We start from the raw sequence: 22,354 nt of genomic DNA, 5'->3' as shown, positions 1-22,354 counted from the left end.
GTTTTTTTAACTGCATATGAAAGAAGAGATGTCAATTGTTTTTACACAGCATCCCTCTCTTGGAATACAGAAGAGTTATCCAAACTGTAATTTGAATCTTTCTTTAATGATGAAGAGTGAGGAAGCAGAGACCATTCCTCCATACTGGAATTCTATTTTTAAATTATTTTTTAGCAAGTTAAAATCGTAAGCTCTCTTCCTTCCTCAAAAGATGAGAGTAAAATTTTCCTTTTTCCTTCAACCCTTTCTCTTTATTCAGTATACCTATGTTGAGTCACTACTGTGTGTAAAACACTGGGCTAAGTCTAGTAGTATAAAGATGAATGACATCATTGTGTAGCAGAGGCAACAAGTCATATAATCAAGGAATGAACAAAATGCTTTGCGAACGCTGAGGAACAAGCAATTAATTTTGTCTGAGGGGCTAGTAAAAGCATCACAGAGCAAGTAATTTATGTCTTAAGACAAAAAAATTATTTGGGCCATGCTTTTTTTCTCCTTTGAAATGTAATTTAAAAAGCAAATCATGGGATACATACAACAATAAGGCAGGGAAAGGTGGGGGAAGTTATCTTTTCTTTTAATGCCTTTCACACGACCAAAATGTCTTCAACTACTGCACAATGGTAGAAATATATTTTTACCTGCAGTCTTTCTTCTTGTAGACTTTTCAAGACCAGTGCTAATGTATCAGTGAAATTAATGGAGCATTTCGTACTATTAACCTCACCCCATTTTCTATTCCCTCATGCACGTGTGCCTCTGTGGATGCAAACAAGTTAAAATGCCAGCTGACCTAGTTGGGTGGGTGGGAAAAGGAAGTGGTGCTTAGAGTCTATTGCACACTGGAAGGGGAGAGGCCCTGTTCCTGAATCTTGTTCAGTGTAAGGCAATAGAATCTTCAAGGTTGTATTACAATTCCTGACTTCAAGTCCACATCAGTGGTCAGAGAAAGTCTTACCTGGAATATGTTCTGTAAAAGAGAACTGTGTTTCCTGTAACTGCCCATCCAAACAAGGGACTTGAACTCAAGTAAGAAATCTTATTTTCTTTTTCATAATCCTACTCAAAAAGGAGGAAATATTTGGAACAGTTGCTCTGGGAAAAGGGAAAATACCCCAAACCTGAAGGTAGAATGACTCTAATTTTAGCTTTGAGTACAAAACACAATCTATGAGTCACTCCTTCCTGCTACTGTACTTGTAAAGTTGTTCATTAGTTACACTGATGCAGTGAGAAACCTAGTCCCCACCCCGTTAGGCTGTAACTCTAGAATGACAGTCTGTTTCTGGTCTTTATGGAGTCCCTTATCTCCCACATTTCATGGCCCCATCTGAGTTCCCATAGTACATGATGTATTATTTTATGTTTAGTCGTCTTCCGTATCTCCCACACTCCCCGTTGTTCACCAAACACCAGCCAGTGGCTTCCTTTCTACACCTCACATAAGAACACACCATGTTCATTCTGTCCTTAGACTCACTATCAATTTCTTAAATGACTTTCTCTTCCAACCTTCCCCAAACTCAGATATCACCTCCTCAGAGAACATTCCATGACTGCCCCAATGCTCCTCCACCACCACCCAGCCTCAGTTGCTCTCTACCACATTGTCCTCTTTATTTCCTTCATAACATAGTACAATATCATATTCTGTTGGGTTTGTCTTGTTTTTCAGTAAAACCAATACTTTACTGTTTTTTCACATAAACATTCTTATTAAGCAATATTGTACTATGGTGTGTAAGTTTCTATTGGTAAAAGAATGAAATCTCATTTAGTTTCTTTTTTTTTAATTTTATGTTATTATAGTAAGAGCACTTAACATGAGATCTACCCTCCTAAATTTTTAAGTGTTCAATACGTTATTGTTAACTTAGCTACAGTGTGGTACAGCAGGTTCAACCTGTTTAGCTGAAACTTTATGCCTGTTAATTAGCAACTCCTTCATTTACTCTTACCCCCAACCCCTGCTAACCACCATTCTACTGTCTGATTCTATGAGTGTGACTATTTTAGATTTCTCACATAAGTGAAATCATGTACGATTTGTCCTTCTGCGACTGGTTTATTTCACTTAGCATAATGTCAAGGTTCTTCCATGTTGTCACAGAATTTCTTCTTTTTTAAGGCTAAATAATATTTCATTGTATATATATACCACATTTTCTTTATTTATTCATCTTTATCCATTCACAGACATTTAGGTTATATCCACATTTTAGCTATTGTGAATACTTCTGCAATGAACATGGTAGTGCTGATATCTCTTCAAGATTTTGATTTCAATTTTTGTAGATAAATACCCCAAAGTTGGATTGCTAGATCATATGGTAGTTCTACTTTTAATTTTTTGGAGAACCTCCATACTGCTTTCCATAGTGGCTGCACCATTTTGCATTCCTATCAACAGTGTACAAGAGTTCCAATTCCTCACATCCTTGCCAACATTTGTTGTCTTTTGTTTGATATTGTGTTGTTTATTTCTTCAGTTATTAACACTTATCACTCCTGATCGGAACATAAGCACCATAGGACAGAGCCTTTGTCCATGTTCTTTACCCCATCACCTCAGTGCCTATAGCAGTGCCTGACACACAAGGCTTTCAGTAATTACCATGTTGAATGGAGAACAAACAGGGTGGTTGGCCAACTGTATCAGGATGATTGCTCTGATGACAGAGCTTGAAAGACTACTTCCTCCTCACTGGTTCCATTATTTTAGAAAAGGGCTGTAAAGGAAAGTGGGCCAAGTGATTCACACAAGGCCTTCCAGGTAGGCAGTACGAGGTTGAAGACACTGTGATGCAGAGTCTAGCCCTCAGCTTTCTTGAGTCGATCAGGAAACAAATCTTTCAATAGATGTGTTTATCATAGAGTGTGGGACTGGGATTCAAGAGCCCTGATACTAACCCCAGCTATGCCATTAATTATTAGCTGTGTGACCTAAGGTAAGCCACCTCCCTTTTATGAGTCATGGTTTTCTCACCTTAAAATTAAGGGGTAGGACTGGAAGGTATCTGAGCTCCTTCCCAGCTCTGGTTGTTGAGCAATGAAGGCCATTCATTTATAGGTGAGCCATACTAGAGCCTGGGTGGGTCCCCTGAGACATTTCCTCCTACCAGGAGATTCAATCTGGAGATGAAATTAAAGCTCAAAGGGTAGCTTGATGAGTGTAACATTGAGAACACAGGGAGTTAAATATTGTCAAGGAGTATTTCTGTTAAGCCTTGAGAAGTAACATGATGGATTCTGCTCAAAATTCTTCTGTGCTCAGAAAGAGGATTTATATTGAAAGACCTGGATACAAAACCTGTATCCAGGGCACTCCATCCTCCAGTAATGGAAAACACTGGTCCAGATATGTTGCTTCCTTGGCTGTTCTTTTTCTTTGATCTTTTCTCTTACTTCATCCAGTATTTAGATCCTAATGATTAGATTTCAACTGCCTTTAATTTAATCACACCCATCTTTCTATAAAAGATATTGATACAAATATCAGAACTATATTTAAACAAAACAAAAATAATCTTACAGATGGTATGTTTTTTAGGAATATTAGGAAAGAATGTTTGAAATTGGGACTATTCTGAAATCATGCATTGGTAAAGTTCCTTTCAAAGTACAAGATAGATGCATCAACGGATTTTAATGTAACAGGATATAGTATATAATGGTTTCAGACTCCAACAAACCTCTAAGAAACTACCATTTGTTGAGTTTCAGTGTCTTATCAAAGAAAGATATACATACTCACTTAAAAGGCTATTAAAATACTCCTCCCTTTTCCAGTGACATATTTGTGTGAGGCTGTTGAATGCAGAGCAGATATGAGCATCCATCTGTGTTCTATTAAGTTAGATATTAGAGATTTGCAAAAATGTAAAACAGTGCTGCTCTTCTCATTAAATTTTGTTTTGTTTTATAAAATCTAGTTTTCACAAAAAGTTATTTGTATTAACATGTACTAAATTTATAATTTATAATTAAATGAATTGATCTTTTAAAAATTATATAGCAGTCTTTATTTCTAATAAGTGTTGATATAATCCACATAAAGAATTTTTAAGAGGTAAACAGGTCTTGACCCCAAAATGTTTGAGAACCACTGCCCTGAGTAAGGAGCACCCTACGCAAAGCTCCACTTCTGTGCAGAGTTTATGGTCGGCATCGTGGTGTCTCACCTTCAAAGAGGAAAGGATAAATGAAGATTCTCAGGTATTTGAGGAGAACCTCTAACAAGAACAACAGAAGCCCAAATGATCAGAGGAAAGGTAGTTGAGCAAAAAGCACAGAGCAGGAAAGATAAGTCCAAAATCATCATCATCAACATCACCATCTTCTTGGAAATAAGAGAAGATTTTTCACACCCATAAAATAAGAATAGAAACATAAGAAGCATCCAAAGAGCATGTAAACACACACACCCACACTTTGAAATTAAAAGTCAGATAGTAGAAATGAAAAAATTCAGTAGAAGGGATAGAAAATAAAGATGAAGTCTCTCAGAAAACAGAATGATAAACAAGAAGATGGAAAATAGGAGAGGAAGAATGAGAAAGATTAAAGTGTCTAATCTAATGGAGGGGAGGGAGTATTAAAGCCATAATTCAAGAACAGAGTTTCCCTAGCTTTTTGGTCCCAGGATCTGTACATGCTTAAAAATTACTAAGTGCCCAAAAAGCTTTTTTGTTTATGATTTATGATGTTTCATTTACCATGACAGAAATTAAAACTGAGAATCTATTAAGGTATCAGTGGGGACTTCCCTGGTGGCTCAGTGGTTGAGAATCCGCCTGCCAGTGCAGGGGACACGGGTTCAAGCCCTGGTCCGGGAAGATCCCACATGCCACGGAGCAACTAAGCCTGTGTGCCACAACTACTGAGCCTGTGCTCTAGAGCCCACGAGCCACAGCTACTGAGCCCGTGTGCCACAACTACTGAAACCCACGTGCCTAGAGCCTGTGCTCTGCAACAAGAGAAGCCACCACAATGAGAAGCCCGCACACCTCAACGAAGAGTAGCCCCTGCTCACGACAACTAGAGAAAGCCCGTGGGCAGCAGCAAAGACCCAACACAGCCAAAAAATAAATAAATAAATTTATTTTTAAAAAAGAGAGATATCAATGTATTCAATAATAATAAATCCACAAATTTCTAGAAAACTTTACTGCTCTTCCCACTAACATTTTTGTGTGTGTTGGAATTGTTTTACATTTTTACAAATCTCTTTACTGTTTGACTTACTAGAAGACAGCTGGATTCTCATATCTGCTTCTCCTTTCCATCTGTGATATCACAGGTCACGTGGCCTCTGGAAAGGCCAGTGTACTCTCACAAGAGAATGAAAGTAAAAAATCTAACAGTGTCAAAGTATTTTTATAAAAATATTGACCTTATGGACTTCCTGAAGGGATCTCAAGAACCCAGGGGTCATTTTGAGAACTGACACTCAAGAACATTTCCCAGATATTCAAATTGGCTCTGTGTATGAAAAAAACCCACCTCAAAACCAACCATCACAGCATTTCAGAACCATAGTAACGAACAGAAAACGCCAAAAACCTCCAGAATTGAAAAACAGGTCACTTGGAACCTGGATCGCAGATCAGAATGATATTGGACTTCTCAATAGCAGCATTAGAATCCATAAGGCAGCATATAGCTCCCTGAAAACTGAGGGAAAATAACTTCCAACCAAGAACTCTATATCCATCGATATTATCAGCCAGGTGTGAAGGGAGAACATTTTGAAACAGGAAGAGTCTCAGAAAATGTACTGCCTATCACCCCTACTGGAGTAGTAGAATCTCCCAAAGGAGACAAAATGGCTTAAATGGTATCTGAGAAACAAGGCATCCAACATGAGAGCTAGGGAAGGGCACCATCAGGGTGGTGTTGCAGAGAGGACCCAGCAGGCCTGGAGAGCACCTGTCCAGGTGGGAGTGGAAGGACAGACAGCTCTAGGAGGGAGGTCACCAAGAAAGAACACAGTCCATAGATGATCTGATGTTTGAACTCGGTGAGACAAGGGTTATACTTCTGGTGCAAAGTTGGAAGGTAAATTAGTGGAGTGTATTTTGAAAACAAAGCAAAAAAAAAAAAGCATTTTAACTCCAGGGAAAACATGGTTGTACAAGAAAGGAAATGTAGTTATGGTACACTCCAAGGCTCAGCTGAGAATAATATTTACATAGCCTTTAACGTGTAAACTCTGGGGACTTCCCTGGTTGCGCAGTGGTTAAGACTCCGCGCTCCCAATGCAGGGGGCCCAGGTTCGATCCCTGGTCAGGGAACTAGATCCCCCATGCATGCCGCAACCAGGAGTTCACATGCCACAACCAAGGAACCCACTGGCCTCAACTAAGGAGCACGCCTGCTGCAACCAAGACCCAGTGCAACCAAATAAATAAAATAAATATTAAAAAATAATAATAAAGTGTAAACTCTGACTTTTAATCTAATTAAATTTCATAACAGAGCTTGTTGAGAAGATGGGAGGAAAGGAAGCTGAGAAAATTATGGAGTAAATATCTAAAACTGAAAAAGAATGAAAATGCATTACCAGCATGTTTGGAAACGGATACATACAGCAGAAACAGCTAGGAGTTGGAAGTGTTTCTTGGGAGTGGCAGTCGAGAATGGGAAACAAAAAGCAAGAAAGTGTAGAACTATTTTTATCATAATTCCTGCAGAACTGTTTAACCTTTTATTAAATATGTAATACACAGCTAATTAAAATAAACACTTAACATATCGAAGTACATATCAATCCAAGTTATATGGAATGCAATTTAGAAATGTGTTAACATTTAAACTGAGAATGCCTGATGACCCAGCAATGCCATTTATAGAATTGTATCCAGTCATGGGAGATCAGTTAAATTAACGATGCTACGTCCACACGATGAAATATTATGCAGTTAGTTACTTAAAATAATGAATCATTAAAAATAGTATAGATTTTCATCTGAAGAAAGAGGTTTCCTCCTCTGGCATATCTTTCCTTTAGAGCAGTATCTCCATGTATAGTTTTATATTTGTCAGTGTGATTTTTCACTGAAGGTCTGACTCTTCCAGTGGATTCCAAGCTCCAAGAGACCAGGAACCATATCTCACTTGGCTCACTGGTGTGTTTGTTCTTAGTGCTTTGCACAGTATCTGGTACCTGGAAAGCTATTGGATGAATGAGTGAGTATGTGTGAGCATGCTACAGATGTGGACAAACTTCTAGAAGACTGAAACCGTTAGGTAGGGCTTATCTCTGGGTGGGAGTGTTACAGGTCAGACCTGTGTTTACACCCCTGCTCCACCATGACCTTGGGCAAATCCCTTATCTAAGCCTTGGATATAATGACAAGAAGTCCTCAGTTATCCAATTAAACATGATTCCTTGTAAATGCCATATAAATGTTTAAACTTCTAAGTTATTTAAAATGTCCTCAACTCTCAGACCACAACCTAATACATTCTGGCTTTTATTTTTTTATTAGTGAACTTCTGCAAGACTTGGAAAACTGTGAAAATGATCCTGTGGCCATAGCAGAATGCTTTGTGTCCAAGGTAAGCAGGGTTCATCTCTCTGAGCCAACCAAGACAGAGACAGAGCACACATTATTTTCATTTTAAGGTTAAAATGACCGTTGTGTTCCATATTGGCTGAGGTTCACCACTAATCTCTCTCACTCTGAGGGGTTTTTTTCTCCCCACTAGCTAGGAAAAAAAAAAAAACAAAAAAACCCCACAGTTCCCAGTAAGTTAGGAAATGCTAATAACTTAGTAGTTGTCCTAGAACTTGTATAGTAGCTAAATGATGTTACATATCTTTCCTAGGAAAAACTTTAATCTTGGGAAGAGGAGAGTCCAGATTAGAGAAATGTTAGAAAAATAAATACATATACAATACCACTAGACCAGTTACAAAAATCTGTTAGAATATAAATAGTATTTATATATATATGGCACTAGCCTAGTCATTAGGGGGATAAAGAGAGCAGAATTAATCTCCTGCATCTTAAAAATGCACTCTAATTTTCCTACGTTTTTCTTAAGTTGAACTGATGGTTTAGAAAAACACAAGGAAAGGATTTGAATTTTAAAGCTTAAACGACAGTTTATATTCTGTACCCAGATAAGAGAGAGAATTCTGAAACTTACAAGGGAAGCCTTTACAACAGCGGTCCCCAACCTTTTTGGCACCAGGAACCCGTTTCATGGAAGACAGTTTTTCCGCGGGGTTTGGAGGGGGGATGTTTCAGGCGGTAATGCGAGTGATGGGGAGCGATGGGGAGTGGCAGATGAAGCTTCACTCGCTCTCCCGCCACTCACCTCCTGCTGTGTGGCCGGGTTCCTAACAGGCCACAGACTGGTACTGCCCTGCAGCCCAGGGATTGGGGACCCCTGCTTGACAACATTACCTTCTCGACACGCTACCTACTGTATATAGAATCTTACGTTTCTCTTAAAAATTCAACAGGTTTTGTTTAGAAAACCTCTAGCAGAAATTGTTTTTGCAGTAAAACTTCATAGGATTTTTGCAGTTGTGGTTTCAAATGTACAAAGGTTGAAGCAAAGTTCATGACAGTGCTTTGGGGTCAGCCCAGAGTTAGCACCTCATTCAGAATCCTGGAGTCCGGGGTGAACTTGAAGATGTCCTCCCAGCCTGGCTGGGCTCTGGGGTTGTTCCACGGGGTCATTTCTGATGATCCAATGGTTTTGAATCCAAACATAACACTCTAGGTTCTGCTCAAGTGTGGTTCCTTAAAGGCAGTTGATGGGCTTGTATATAAAACACTCCTGACTTTGTGGGTGCGAGTGTTCGTGCCCACATGCTTACACACACGATTCTTTTCACAAGCGGCCTGTGTTATAGTGAATTCTCCTGCAGGGTAGGAATTTGGAAAGGAGAAGGAAAACGAAAGAGGAAGAAATGGGTAAAAAGATATGCTGAGTATATCAAAGAAGCTGTGTTACAATCACCACAGCACATAAACAACATAGAAGCTTTTGGAAACATTGGGACTTTTACTGCTAACTGTAATCACACGTTGATTAAAGCTGGTCCAGCGTACGCTTAGCTCTGGCCTAATTATTCACATAAAAGTTTGTTTGTGTGCCAGGTTGCCAGCTCCCAAATCTGATTTCTCGTTGTGATGTTGCCAAGTTTAATTAGAAGACTGATTATAGCGCTCCACGCTCTCGTGTGTGAGCCGGGAATCGCGAGGGAGTGTGGGGTCTGGCACAGCCTGCTTCTTACTCAGCGCCCTGAAATTTGGAAGATGTTACACTTCCGACACACAGCCAGCTGCTCGCCTCTGGGGAGGAATGGAAAATTGCTTTAATCGAGAGGCCGTTAATGAAAGAGGTAAAGCTGGCGGCTGCCGTCTGCTTTTATCTGAGTCACTGGGGCTTCCACAGAGAGTCATCTTTGACCTTGCTTTTGTGGTACGGAGAGGCCACAGCCAGAGGAGAATACAGTACTTCTTACCTGCTGCTGCCCATAGAAGAACAACAGGCGCTGTTGCTATTGAAGCCATTCTCGAGAGGGACGGGAAAAGTCCTTACCAGGCAGACCCAGCTCTCTCCCAGCTGAGCGTTTCTCCGCTCTTCGGACTCTGGAAACACCTGGAACGGGTTTCCTTGGTTTCCTGCCTTCACCTCCACTCTCATTTCCATCCCTCATCTTGACTGTCAGCCAGGCTGGCCCTGGGCGGAATTTAGGAGGGAGACGAAGTTTGTCTTCAGAGACCCGACCTCCCCTTAACCTCCTCCTCTCCCCTGATGCACGGCCCCCTCCCCACTGGAGCTTTTCTCTCTCCAGTGCCAGGCACCGCCACCACTTACTGAAATTATCCTCAAGAAAGTGCTGGTATCAGACATTGGTGTAACTGGAGTGCATTCAAGTCAGTGTCACCTTACCCCTATGCTATTTACATAGTAAGCCTTTCTCACAGTGGCCTGTGAATAGTACTCAGGAATCAGTGAGTGTGTGTGTGTGTGTGTGTGTGTGAAAAGGAGAGAGGTGGGGTGGGGAGAAATTGACCTTATGGCAGAAGAAACCCTAAAATCATACAGATTTCTATACTCTGGTTATTCATTCAGTAAACATTCAGATCCCCTGTGTGTTCAATTGGCCAGCCGTGCCTATCGTGTTTTGGTTCTTTCATAATTAAATGTCTCATTTTGACATCATCTCTAATTGCAACTTGAAAGAGTTGAATAACCAGAAGAAAATAGAAGAAAATATCTATTTTTGTATAATTTTTTTTGTATCATTGCCTTCTTTCTCCCTAAATACTTCTGAAAAGGCCTTGTGTGCATATATCATAAGAAATAGGTGTTTAGGGAATTAACTAACTAGGAGTTATTGACTTTTGTGTAAAGCCATTATTTGAATTGTCCACAGAGCTTATAAATCTAAGATCCAATATGCATTTGCTTCTATATTAAGAATATGTCACTGATTTAAGTCAAAACTGTCTAAGGTAGGAATAGAGCCATGATGTCACAAAATGCACAGAAATTCAGTTGTGCAGAAGCCTTGAGGCTTTATTAGGGTAGGTGTGTGTAGGTCACATAGATGATGTAGTTTAAATATGTTTTCATTGAGGCCGTCGTGTTTAAGTTTGGTATTCCATATGATCCTAAAAGTCCTTAAATTTGAGGAAATCAGCCTGCTAATTGTTCAATCCCAGGCTGAGTGCGGCAGGAGGCAGGAAAGAAGCAAGAAACTGAAAGGGTGTGAGCAAATGCAGGGAAAGGCTCTAGCTTGGTGTTAATTTCCTAGAAGACCTTGGACAAATCACTTTGCCCTTCTTATCGCTGGAGCGGGGGCGGGACACTCCAGTGCCTTCAGGAGCTAAACAGGTGAACATAATGGGCCCAGGTGGAGGCCAGAGCCATGGAGGCACTCATGTCTCAGGGACAGAAATGTTACCTGAAACTGTAGGCCCAGGGCCAGTGGATCTAATACTTTTTCAAGAGAAGCCAGAAATCAAGATATTTTTATCTTCTAACTTTTTGAATTTGGCAATTAATTTAGACTTTTTAAAAAATACTATGCTTAAAATTTTGGCAGCATGCTAGGTTGGCAAGGCCATGGGGAAACAGACACTCCTGTAATAGTGGGAAAACAAAATAGACCCTGTGGAGGAGAATTTGGCTGTATCTAGCCAAATTACATCTGAATTCACCCTTTATTCTAGCAATCCTACTTCCAGAAATCTATTCCAAAGATATAGTGAGTATACAGCATCATACAGGAGCTTGTTAGAAAGCAAATTCTCGGGCCCCACCCAAACCTACTAAAGCAGAAACTCTGGGGGTGCAACCCAGTAATCTGTGCTTTAATAAGCCCTCGAGGTAATTCTAATATTCAAGTTTGAGAATCACTGGCATAGCTTGTTTTTATTTATTCAGAAATAGGGGAGGTTATACTTATATTTAAATGTGTATGTTTAAAAAAAAATAAAAAAGGATAAACTGTAAGATTAAAAGTTGGTTCCTGATGGGGAAGGGAGGGAATAGTCTAGAATGGGAAAGATTAGAAGCCAGACTTCTTTAAATGTACATTTCCTTGGAGAGTTGACTTTGAAACCATATATCTATTTTACATAGTTATAAACCAAAGTTAAAGTTTAAAACGGTCTTCAAAGCACAGGGAGATCAGCTCGGTACTTTGTGACCACCTAGAGGGGTGGGATAGGGAGGGTGGGAGGGAGGGAGTCGCAAGAGGGAAGAGATATGGGGAGATATGTATATGTATAGCTGATTCACTTTGTTTTAAAGCAGAAACTAACACACCATTGTAAAGCAATTACACTCCAATAAAGATGTTAAAAAATATAAAATAAAATAAAAAATAAAAATTTTAAAAATTTAAAAATTAAAAAAAAAATTGAAAGCAAAATGAAACAATGAGTCTAATTGCATATCCAGTTTGTGGCATGACCACACAGGGGAAATTCCAATCAATTGAAAAATATGCTATGGACAAAATACAACAAATACATCCTTAACTGTTTTCAGTAATGATATCATATATAATGGTGTTGGTATTGTTATTCTGGAATTATTGTGTATATTGTGGGATAAAGCAAATGAATATTTACATTTGTGTCACTGAGAACTGGAATTGGCAAGAGAAAGGAAATACAGAGTAAGAATGAGGCTAATTAAAACCACTGTAGTCCTGAATCTGAATTACAAGAATTAGTATGAACTAAGCGTGTATTTTAGCTTTAAAAAAACACCATATTCCTAGCTTTGTCCACTGAAAAGGCCTAGGAATAATAATTAACCTAGTAGCAAGAGCATCCCTAAAACTCAGATTGTGGTTTCCACATACTACTTCCTACCTAAAGGAATCAGGGCTCTGCAAAGAGTGAGTGTAGGGAAGTAAATATACAAGATGGTCTGGAACATCTTGTCACATCAGAAAACAAGGAAGCTACTGGAGGCTGTAGGTCACGAATACTCAAGAAGAGGCTCCTACTGGGCAAAGATGGGATCATTTGAGCATCAGTAAAGATAACTAACTGAAAACAACTGAAAATCATGAAATATGTTTATATTCATGAAATCACAGTGATATATATAAAAAAAAAAAAAAACCCCAAGCCCTTTGCAGGATGTTAGAGAACCGATGCATTATTTTGAAAATCAAGGAAAAGAATCAAGCATTTATCCTGCCTTTCCCATACAAACCACAAACTGCAGGGTAACCAGTCTAAGGCAGTTCCTTTTTTGGAAAGATTTTGGCTAATAAATGAAGACAGAATAGTAGAATAGAAATATCACCGTGTTGTAACCCCTCATGAATTAACAGATCTAGGCAATAATTACCAATGGTTATTTTTTTTAATAAATTTATTTTATTTATTTATTTTTGGCTGCGTTGGGTCTTCGTTGTTGCGCTCAGGCTTTCTCTGGTTGCGGCGAGCGGGGGCTCCTCTTCGTTGTGGCATGCGGGCCTCTCATTGTGGTGGCTTCTCATTGCAGAGTATGGGCTGTAGGTGCGTGGGCTCAGTAGTTGTGGCACGCGGGCTCAGTAGTTGTGGCTCGCGGGCTCTAAAGCACAGGCTCAGTAGTTGTGGTGCCCGGGCTCAGTTGCTCTGCAGCGTGTGGGATCCTCCCGGACCAGGGCTCGAACCCGTGCCCCCTGCATTGGCAGGTGGACTCTTAACCACTGCACCATCAGGGAAGCCCACCAATGGTTATTAACATCACAGAAAGAGAGAACCAGACATCATATGCCTCCTGATTTAAGTGTAGTCTAACCTATGATGTACTCGGGCCAAATTATGAAACCTAAATCTGATCAAACCTCTCCTAAACCACAAAGAGTGTGGAGGACAGGGGAACACAGTAAAGGAAGCCATAGGGATGTGATCAGCAAAACTGAGACTGTGGGAGACTCTGCAGGACAAACCATCTGGTTTTTCTTCAACTTAATTGCAAGGGGAAAATAAGAGGGGGAATTTATAGATTAGAAGGGACTTAAGAGATATCAACAATATCAAGTTGCTGTGTGTGGGTGTTATTTGGATTCCAAAGCAAACAGCAAACTATAATTTTAAAAAAAGAAAGGAGGAAATAGGAATACTGATGACAAACCCTCATGATAGTATGGAATTACTTCTTTATTTATTTTACATTTTATTGAAGTATAGTTGATTTACAATGTTGTGTTTAATTTCTGCTGTACAGCAAAGTGACTCAGTTATACATATATCTGTTCTTTTCATATTCTTTTCCATTATGGTTTATCACAGGATATTGAATATTTAGTTCCCTGTGCTCTACAGCAGGACCTTTTTGTTTGTCTATCGTATATGATGTAATAGTTTGCATCTGCTAATCCCAGCCTCCCAGTCCTTCCCATGGAATTACAGAAATATGATAACAGCATTGCAGTGATGCTTCTTTTTTAAAAGTCCTCCTATTAAAGATATATACTTTTTTTTTAAACATCTTTATTGGAGCATAATTGCTTTACAATGGTGTGTTAGTTTCTGCTTTATAACAAAGTGAATCAGCTATACATATACACATATCCCCATATCTCCTCCCTCTTGTTCTCCCTCCCACCCTCCCTATCCCACCCCTCTAGGTGGACACAAAGTACTGAGCTGATCTCCCTGTGCTATACGGCTGCTTCCCACTAGCTATCTATTTTACATTTGGTAGTGTATATATGTCCATGCCACTCTCTCACTTTGTCCCAGCTCACCCTTCCCCCTCCCCGTGTCCTCAAGTCCATTCTCTAGTTGGTCTGCGTCTTGATTCCCCTCCTGCCCCTAGGTTCTTCATGCCCTTTTTTTTTTTTTTTTTTGTATAAGTGAAATGATATTATGTCTAGAATTTGTTGATGAGGAAACCTGGAATATGATCATAGCAAAAGGCAAGAAGCTCCCATTAGTTAACCAAATATTTAAGCATTTGAGGCATTGCTGCCATGCTGGACGCATACAGGTGAGTAGACTTGGATCCTGCTCTCAAAAAATTTTCAGCTTCATAGGAGAGATGGGGATTCAGTAGTTCAACAGACATTATGTGCCAGATGAACACAGTAGGGCCTCCTGTTGCAGGGACACACAGCGTAGAGTGGGAGACAGACAGACATGCAGAAAATGTCATTATCGTTCGGCAAATGCTGCGAGATGGGCTGGTATTGGGTGTTGTGAGGTCCCAAGTAGGAGCAGTGGGCTTGGCCCAAGGACTCAGGAAGTCCCCTTAGAGGAAATAAAGCCTCAGTTCAATGTCAAGTGGTGCCTAGTAGCTATCCGATGAAAAAGGTGGGAAAGACAGTGGGCGGAGAGAACTGCACACACAGGGCTTGAAAGTGTGCAGCGACTTTCTTGTGCCCTGCATATGCCTTCAACATGTTCTGACCACATGATATTTAAATTTTCTACCTATATTTCTCTCTCACACTGCAAATCCCCCAGAGGACTACGAGCATCTGGGGGCAGAAACCCTACTGTCTTCCTCTTCCTATTTGCCTTCAGATTCAGCTAACACAGCGGACGCTCAGTAAGTGTTTAATGGACTCAGATGAGTTCAAGTGCACGTGGATTCTAGGTATAACCCAAGGTAGATAAAAAGGCATGGATGATTGCCACAGGGGCTCAGGAGACAGGCCAGTGTGGTTACAGGAACAAATTTAAAGGTATGAATGATATATCTTTTCTTTGTAATTGATTGTTGTTGTCTCGGCTTTTTTTGCCCATAAAATTTCTTTTGTTTCCTTGCAGAGTGAAGAGTTCCACATTTACACCCAGTATTGCACTAACTATCCGAGGTACGCCTTGTGAATGTGCAGGAATATCTGCATATTGTTTTAAGTCAGTCCGTGCAGTGTATGTGGTCGGTAGGCGTTATGTGCCTGGCGCTGCACTGAGTACTGTGGGAAAACTGCAAACATGCTGAGAACGGACCACAGGGGTACCCAGATATTGATCCATTCAGGCTTAGGGACTCCCTAGCAGAGCCAGCACAGGGAAAAATTGTGAAAGACCTTAAAGGAGACCAAAAAGATTGTTAGGTTTCCCTCAGTGGAAAACTAAGTAAACCAATTGTGTTGGGCTAGAAGTCTTATCTATTAACCCTTTTGTATATGCGCCATGTTTTAAAGAATATGGGATGCACTGCTAATGAGTTTATATAATCTAGCTGGGGATAAAATATGTTATATTTTTGCCATATAAATTTTAGGAACTACATAAGTTTTATGGAGTTCAGAGAAAGGAAAGAACATGGTAAGCTTATGTGAGAGAAGAGAACTCATCATCCCACCTGGATCATTGCTTCAGTTTTGCTCACACTGGGGGTGATCGGCAAGAGGGCCATTTAGGGAGCAGCCTCTGGCCAATATAGCGACCATTTCAGTAAGGGAGTCAGGCCTAAGACCACAGCTCAAACTGTAGGAAATTCTTTTTTCTGCAAAAGACATTTATTGAGCACTTATTGATTTCTAAGTACTGCGCTCAATCCTGTAAATACAAAATGTGGTTAAATGTAGTTTTCCCAGGAATCTAGAGATATTGAGGGGTTAAAGAAAAGCAGAGAACAGAGAAGACACTGACAGCACAGTGCCTGGCCCCTGACAGGTCCTCAGCAAGTGCTAGCTCATCATCGTCCCTGCCCCATCCCCACTGCGTGGATGAAATCACTGAGCCTCCAACAGGTTTATTGATTTTACAAGGGTCACCTAACTGAGAAGTGACCAAATCTGGCTGGGATTTGAACCAAAGTTGGTCCAGCCTCAAACCTCATGCTACTACATCTTTGTGAAGTTTCTGAAGCTTTGTGATTCCCCTCACCCCATATACCTTTCTACTGTCTGTTTGCCCACGTGACTAGCAGGACTTGAGTTGTTATGTTAGGGATGAACTGGGAAGAGAGCTTGGGGGATTTTATCTACTCTGTAGCCAGTCTTGGTAGAGACGTGTCCCTAAGGATAAAGTGGGTGGTGGGGTCCACCTAGAAGAGAAGCCAGTAGACTGAGCCCCTTGTGTCACTGTGTTCAGGAAGAACAAGTGGGTCATTCCTGCTTGGGGGTGGCCCTGGAAAGCCAGTGTGGATTAAAAGACATGAAGCCAGAGGCTCAGGCTTACTGATGGCAAAATACTTTCCACTGGAGGATTTTCATCTCCCCCTCTAAATATTGGTCAGGATATCATGCTATGGTGATTTATTTGGTTGGGGATCAAGCATGCTTTTCTCAGGTTTCCCTAAAAACAAAACAAAACAACACCCCACATGCAGATTAGTACATTTATCCCTATCCTTATCTGTAGACCCACCCACATTTTACACAGTTTCACTTAAGCAGTGTTGTTTCCACCTCTCTCCTGAAGATATCAGGAAATTGTAGGATGCCCCAACTAAAGCTATGGTCCTTATGCTAAAAGCCAGCGTTGCACCACACCCTAAGGCAGAGAAATCAAAGAATCAGCCCTCAACTTCTCCACAAAACTTCCTCCTGTGGGAAAGGAAAAAACATTCCAACTCTGAAGAATCAACAAAATTCTGGACCCAATTATCAGGATCTAAGATGCTAGAGGGGCTTGTTCGGAGGATTATGTCTGTGTAAATTTCATTATAAACATGTCATTTGAAGAAATATCTTCTGAATTTGCAATTTTGGAAGTTTATGTTAAGAAGAATTTTCTGACTTAGTCATAAGAACAGAGGGCACAAAATGAAGGCAGCTTTTATAAACTAGACTGCTTCAGGGTCAGGGGCTAGGCACAGTCATTCGTGCAGGACATTTCTGAGAGCCTGTCCTTCATGGGGCACAAGTCCAAGCTTGGTGTACACTGGCAGGAAATAGGAACGAATATCCCTTGCCTTCTAGCAGTTTATACTGTTTTGAGAGTCGGAACTGAACCAAATGCAATAGTGGAACAGCCGTTAGGAAAGATCAAATCAATGAATACAAGTCAATGTAGAACCAACTCAGTCATATGTAATAGAAGCTAAAGATGCATGAGATAAACGAGGAGTAAGTCCCAGCGAGGAGAAATCAGGACAGTTTCCAGGAGGAAGTGTTTTTTATCTTGGGTCTGGCTTTGAAGAAGGAAAGAATCGTGTTAGCAGGGAACTGCTCCCCAGGCCCTCTCAGTGAAGCAGGCACATCCGGTTCTTGCCCAATTGTGTGGTTTTCTTATTCATAGAAAAAGATTTCTTCCTGTCCCCTTGCCTCCCATCAGTTTGCCCTCTGAGGCCCGAGATTTCCCACCCCCGTCTTCACAAGCCATGAGCGCCAGGTGTTTCAGCCCATCTGACAATGCGTCTTTCCCCTTCGGATCCAGGCTGGTGATATTAAATGTCTCCTGCACACCTTGACGGATGTCTTTCTTCATACCAGTCACGCCCCCAGCCCTCCCTCTTGTCCCCAGGGAGGAGCACAGATCCGCTCAGGTCATTGTCCTCGGATGTCTCCCAGTGGCCTGAATCCGGAGTTCAGTGTGCTCAGGATTTCTTACAGGTCTTATCCTTGGGCAAGAACTCAAAACTTCAGATGGTTAGAAGGCCGGTGGGCAGCAGATTCTGACTCTAAAGAACCTTAGAAAAGTCCCTAGGTTACATGATGAAGAATAGTTTTGAAATCTTAAGGGAAAAATAAAACCATTTGAACAGATACTTCTCCAAGCAATCAGCCACAAAAGGGATTCTGATCGCTTAATTAGGAGACCTCCATCCATGTCACTTCCTTCCAAGGAGTTTTATTTTGTTGTTTGGCTCTGGTTTTCTAAATTAATTCTGAAAACATATTACTGACTTGGGGAGAAAGGGGCTGAAATTACTTCCACCTGCTTCCTTCTAAGTTATGAGACCATAAGATTTTAATTTACGTGTGTATGCGCAACTGTACAAGCCCACCAGCTTGCTTTATGTATAAGATATGAGCATTGTTTCAACCATCCCTCTAGGATGTTTGGGGGCTGTACTTATTGCCTCTAGGGGAGCTGAGGTGGAGGAAGAATTCCGACCTACTTTTCTAATATGCTCTGTAAGGCACGCTCCTTAAGGACCAAGGTTATCCAACTGTTTCAGAAGCTGAATTTAGAATGAGGAGAGACACTTGGCGGTGGAAAGAAGGATCTGTTCAGAGATTCTCAAAGGAAAGTTCCTCGGGGGATGAGGTCTCCAAAGACCTGCACATAATGTCACTCACTTTGTGCATTTATTTAAAGGCAACCGGCAGAGGTGGTGGCAAATGTCCAGCACGGGGCTGGATCTGCTGGGAAGAAGGCACTCCTTCTGTTTAGTACGAAGGTGCCCACTCCTTGCAATCTAACTTGAAAACTGAATACAGATGTGTATTTGAGCACTGCACAAAGATGCCCAGATGGGGCATAATTAGGGGCTAACGTCCAATTTAAATCCCTTTGCAAAGCCCCGTGTCCTGGCAGGGCAGCATCTCCCTGGAGGAAGGAGCTTGCTGCTTAGCTGCCATGTGTCCATGTTTTACTACCTTCTTATAGTGTCTTTTTCTAATTCACCCACCCAGAGGGACACCTTTTCTTAACCTGCCCAGAAGCATTCTAGCTTCTCTAGCTCTTACCTGTTTTAAGGTATCAGCACACTCCGGCATTTAAAACTTGAATACTCGTGTTAAGTGTTACAATTTAGATTTTAAAACATTTCTTCTTCTTGCAGATCCGTGGCTGTGCTAACAGAGTGCATGAGGAACAAGATGCTGGCCAAATTCTTCAGGGAACGCCAGGAAACATTGAAACACTCACTGCCTCTGGGGTCCTATCTCTTGAAACCAGTTCAGCGGATTCTCAAGTATCATCTCCTTTTGCATGTAAGTTTCTGCCTGCGCTTGAAGGACTTTCTAGGGGATGGGGATTTTGTGTGTATATGTTAAGTTTAGGAGAAAAAAAAAATCAGAAAAAGCTGTGGACATATGGAAACATTTTCCACACTCATACTTTACAACTGACTAATCTGCTTTGAGGAATTAGAGATATTTATATTCTAGGCCTGCAACCTCATTGACAACAGCCAAGTAAAAAGATTCATTTTAGCTCTGATGGTGATAGGGCTTAGGAGTGACAGTTTCAGGCAGGGAGCTATCATTCATGAACAACAGATCTTTTTGTTATGTTTTATTTTATTTCCATGAGCCCGGATTCAGTAGGCAGTTGGGAGGGAGAGCTGTTTGTCATAGATTGGCTTGTGTAGGGACAACGAGAAGGGGCTGAAAGGGGAGAAGACAGATGAGCAGCATAATGAGTGATCTTCGAGCTGGGCTTCCCATCAACTTCAGGGTCTGTTTTCTTTATATCATTTCCCATTATTTGTACAAAACTCAAGGAGACCTTAGAAACAAAAGTAGACATAGCTCTCATACATTCTCATTTCTTATCCTCTAAGGAAGCTGATAAAAATGGGAAATAGTGTTCTTGAAAGTAATTTCATTCTATAAGTAGGATTTGATTGCCTTTGCAACTTGAGAAAGACAGGATAGCAGAGAGGTTGGGAGCAGGGCTCTGGGGCAAGACTGCCCGGGTTCAAATCCTGTAAATTTCCCACGTTCATGGTGCCTCGCAGGCGGTCAATAAAAATGAGCTATTATTTTTATTTTATTATTTTTAATACTGCATTAAAAATCTTTTTTAAAAAAGATTTAAATCCAGAGCTCCTATATATAACAACATGTCTGCAATTTACATGTATCGCTTTTTAAATGATTCCAGGTTTCTAACTTGCATAAGCATTCCAAGGTTGCTCAGTTCATATGCATTTAAAATTTTAAGAACTCTTTATGATCCAACTTTACCAGAAATTTCTCAGCTTTGTCTTTTTGCCTGCCTGGCTCATCTTGGGAGAATCTTGCATCCTGTGAAGCCACATCAGGGATATTACTTTAACTGTTCAATTGGTTTTAATGACCTCTACATTTAGTGGGATTAATTTACTAAATCAGTGTCCAAATAATTCTTTAAAAAATACTAGCTTTCCCAGGATAGATCTTTGCTGGACTCTGCTAATATGGCATCTAAAACTAGTATGTCCCACTAATCTCTATTTATGGCTTTCTAGACAGTAAGTCAATCAAAAGAAAAGTCTCGGACCTCCGTTACATAAGCATGTCAGATATAACAAGTCAAGATTCTTACAAAAAGTTAATTGCTAGGAGGAACAGCCCTTACCCTCTAAATTAAAAGCTGGTGTCTTAGTTCATGCTGCTATAACAAAATACCATAGACTGGGTGGCTTAGACAACAAACATTTATTTCTCACAGTTCTGGAGACTGAAGTCCAAGATCAAGGGGCCAGCATGGTTGAGTTCTGGGTTGCACACTGCCTTCTTCTCCTCATTTCCTCGCATGGTGGAAAGAGGCAAGACTGCTCTCTGGGGTCTCTTTTATGAGGGCACTTACACCATTCACGAGGGCTCCACCCTCATGGCCTAACCACCTCCAAAGGCCCTACCTCCTAATACCAGCACATTAGAGGTTAGGATTTCAACATATGAATTTGTGGAGGGCACAAACATTCAGTTCATAACAGCTGATAGTGAAGATAAAAGGGAAGAACAGTGGTTAGATTAATTTAAAACTAATTGCCTGGAGTATTTTTGCTTTTATAGTTGGTTTACAGTGTTCCTTCTATATCATGCACATCACTTCAAAGTTGTGTAGCCACCCTTGAAAATCCCCACAGAAATACACTCTGTACTTCTGAGTCTGTCTATTGATGAACAGGATTGCCTCTCAGACTAAAAGAAGAAATGATTATTTTTTAAAGTTTTCTCTTGATCTTGAACTTACCTGGGAGTTGTTAGTTTCGTGATACAGTTTCATAGGACCTTTCTAACAGCTGAGTCTGAGTGCAGAAAGAAAATGTAAATTCCTTTCCAGTTTCTAGCTGGATGGAAAATTTGAGGATTCAGTAAAAGTAAACAAAGTGTGACTAAAAACAAGGGAACTAATCTTCATAATTTATACCATAAGATTCAACCTCCACCCTTGAGCTTAACATCTCTGCATGATAAGTGTCATAGGAACAGTCTAATTGACTATAATATCTTCTTACTCTTTTAGATACTTACATTGGAATTTAAATACTTAAAACTTATTGTTGCTCTTTGAAGGTGATACAGCTTCAATTAAATAAGCATTTATTTACCACCCAGCCCTCTGGTGGGCACTGTTGAGAAGATAAAGGACTAAAGGAACTATGCAATAGTCCCTATCCTTAGACTCATAGGAGTCTAGGGACATGTGACTTATGTACTTAAAAGAATTAGATTATAATCGTGTCCCCTTCTCATCTCCCTGGGATTGTGGAACTCCAGGGCTCAGATAAGTGCTGGTGTTACATCCTTCTGACCATCAGAGAGTGAATACTTGAACCATGAGATATCTCTCAGCACTCTGAAGGATTATCTTTAGTGAATTTCATGAACTAGTGAAAGGCTTTAAAGGCTTTCAAGCCTTGACTACATGATGACTACATGATGACTACAAGACTAAATGTCTTGCTGTTTAGGTATTTTTTTAAATATAATATTCACTGTTTTTTGTTTTGAGGCCATTACATATTAAGCCCTGTGTGTTAGTTTTGCTTCCTCTGGGAGAAAAAAAAATTATGTTTCCTATGTAGTAAGAGTGAGAACCATATTACTGAGAACTGTACTACATTGGCCACCAGGAAGTTCAGAAATCTCCAACTATAATATCAACTCTCTTATCTATTACAATCACTCTAATATCTCTGTGAGACTTAATGGCCTGTATACTTGTTTTGTTTCATCCTCCTTGTCAAATTCCTCCTTGTGCAATTCTCATGGACTTCTGTTTTTCCTAGCTCCATTCTTATTCATATCTTACCA

The 22,354-nt window shown here is 40.4% G+C and overlaps 1 protein-coding gene across 9 annotated transcripts in view; it reads left to right on the top strand.

Annotated features, from left to right (window-relative positions):
- Positions 1-22,354, top strand: part of PLEKHG1 (pleckstrin homology and RhoGEF domain containing G1) — a 226,225-nt gene that overhangs the window by 170,624 nt on the left and 33,247 nt on the right. For all 9 annotated transcript variants that reach the window (XM_036871389.1, XM_036871390.1, XM_036871386.1 and 6 more), the window contains 3 exons: positions 7,494-7,563; positions 15,255-15,301; positions 19,168-19,318. In XM_036871389.1, coding sequence (XP_036727284.1) covers positions 7,494-7,563; positions 15,255-15,301; positions 19,168-19,318 — 268 coding nt within the window. The remainder of the gene's footprint in view (positions 1-7,493; positions 7,564-15,254; positions 15,302-19,167; positions 19,319-22,354) is intronic.

Source organism: Balaenoptera musculus, chromosome 12 (assembly GCF_009873245.2).
Source record: "Balaenoptera musculus isolate JJ_BM4_2016_0621 chromosome 12, mBalMus1.pri.v3, whole genome shotgun sequence".
NCBI lineage: Eukaryota > Metazoa > Chordata > Mammalia > Artiodactyla > Balaenopteridae > Balaenoptera > Balaenoptera musculus.
Note: the sequence above shows the minus strand (reverse complement) of the source record. Positions and strands in the feature narration are given on the sequence as shown.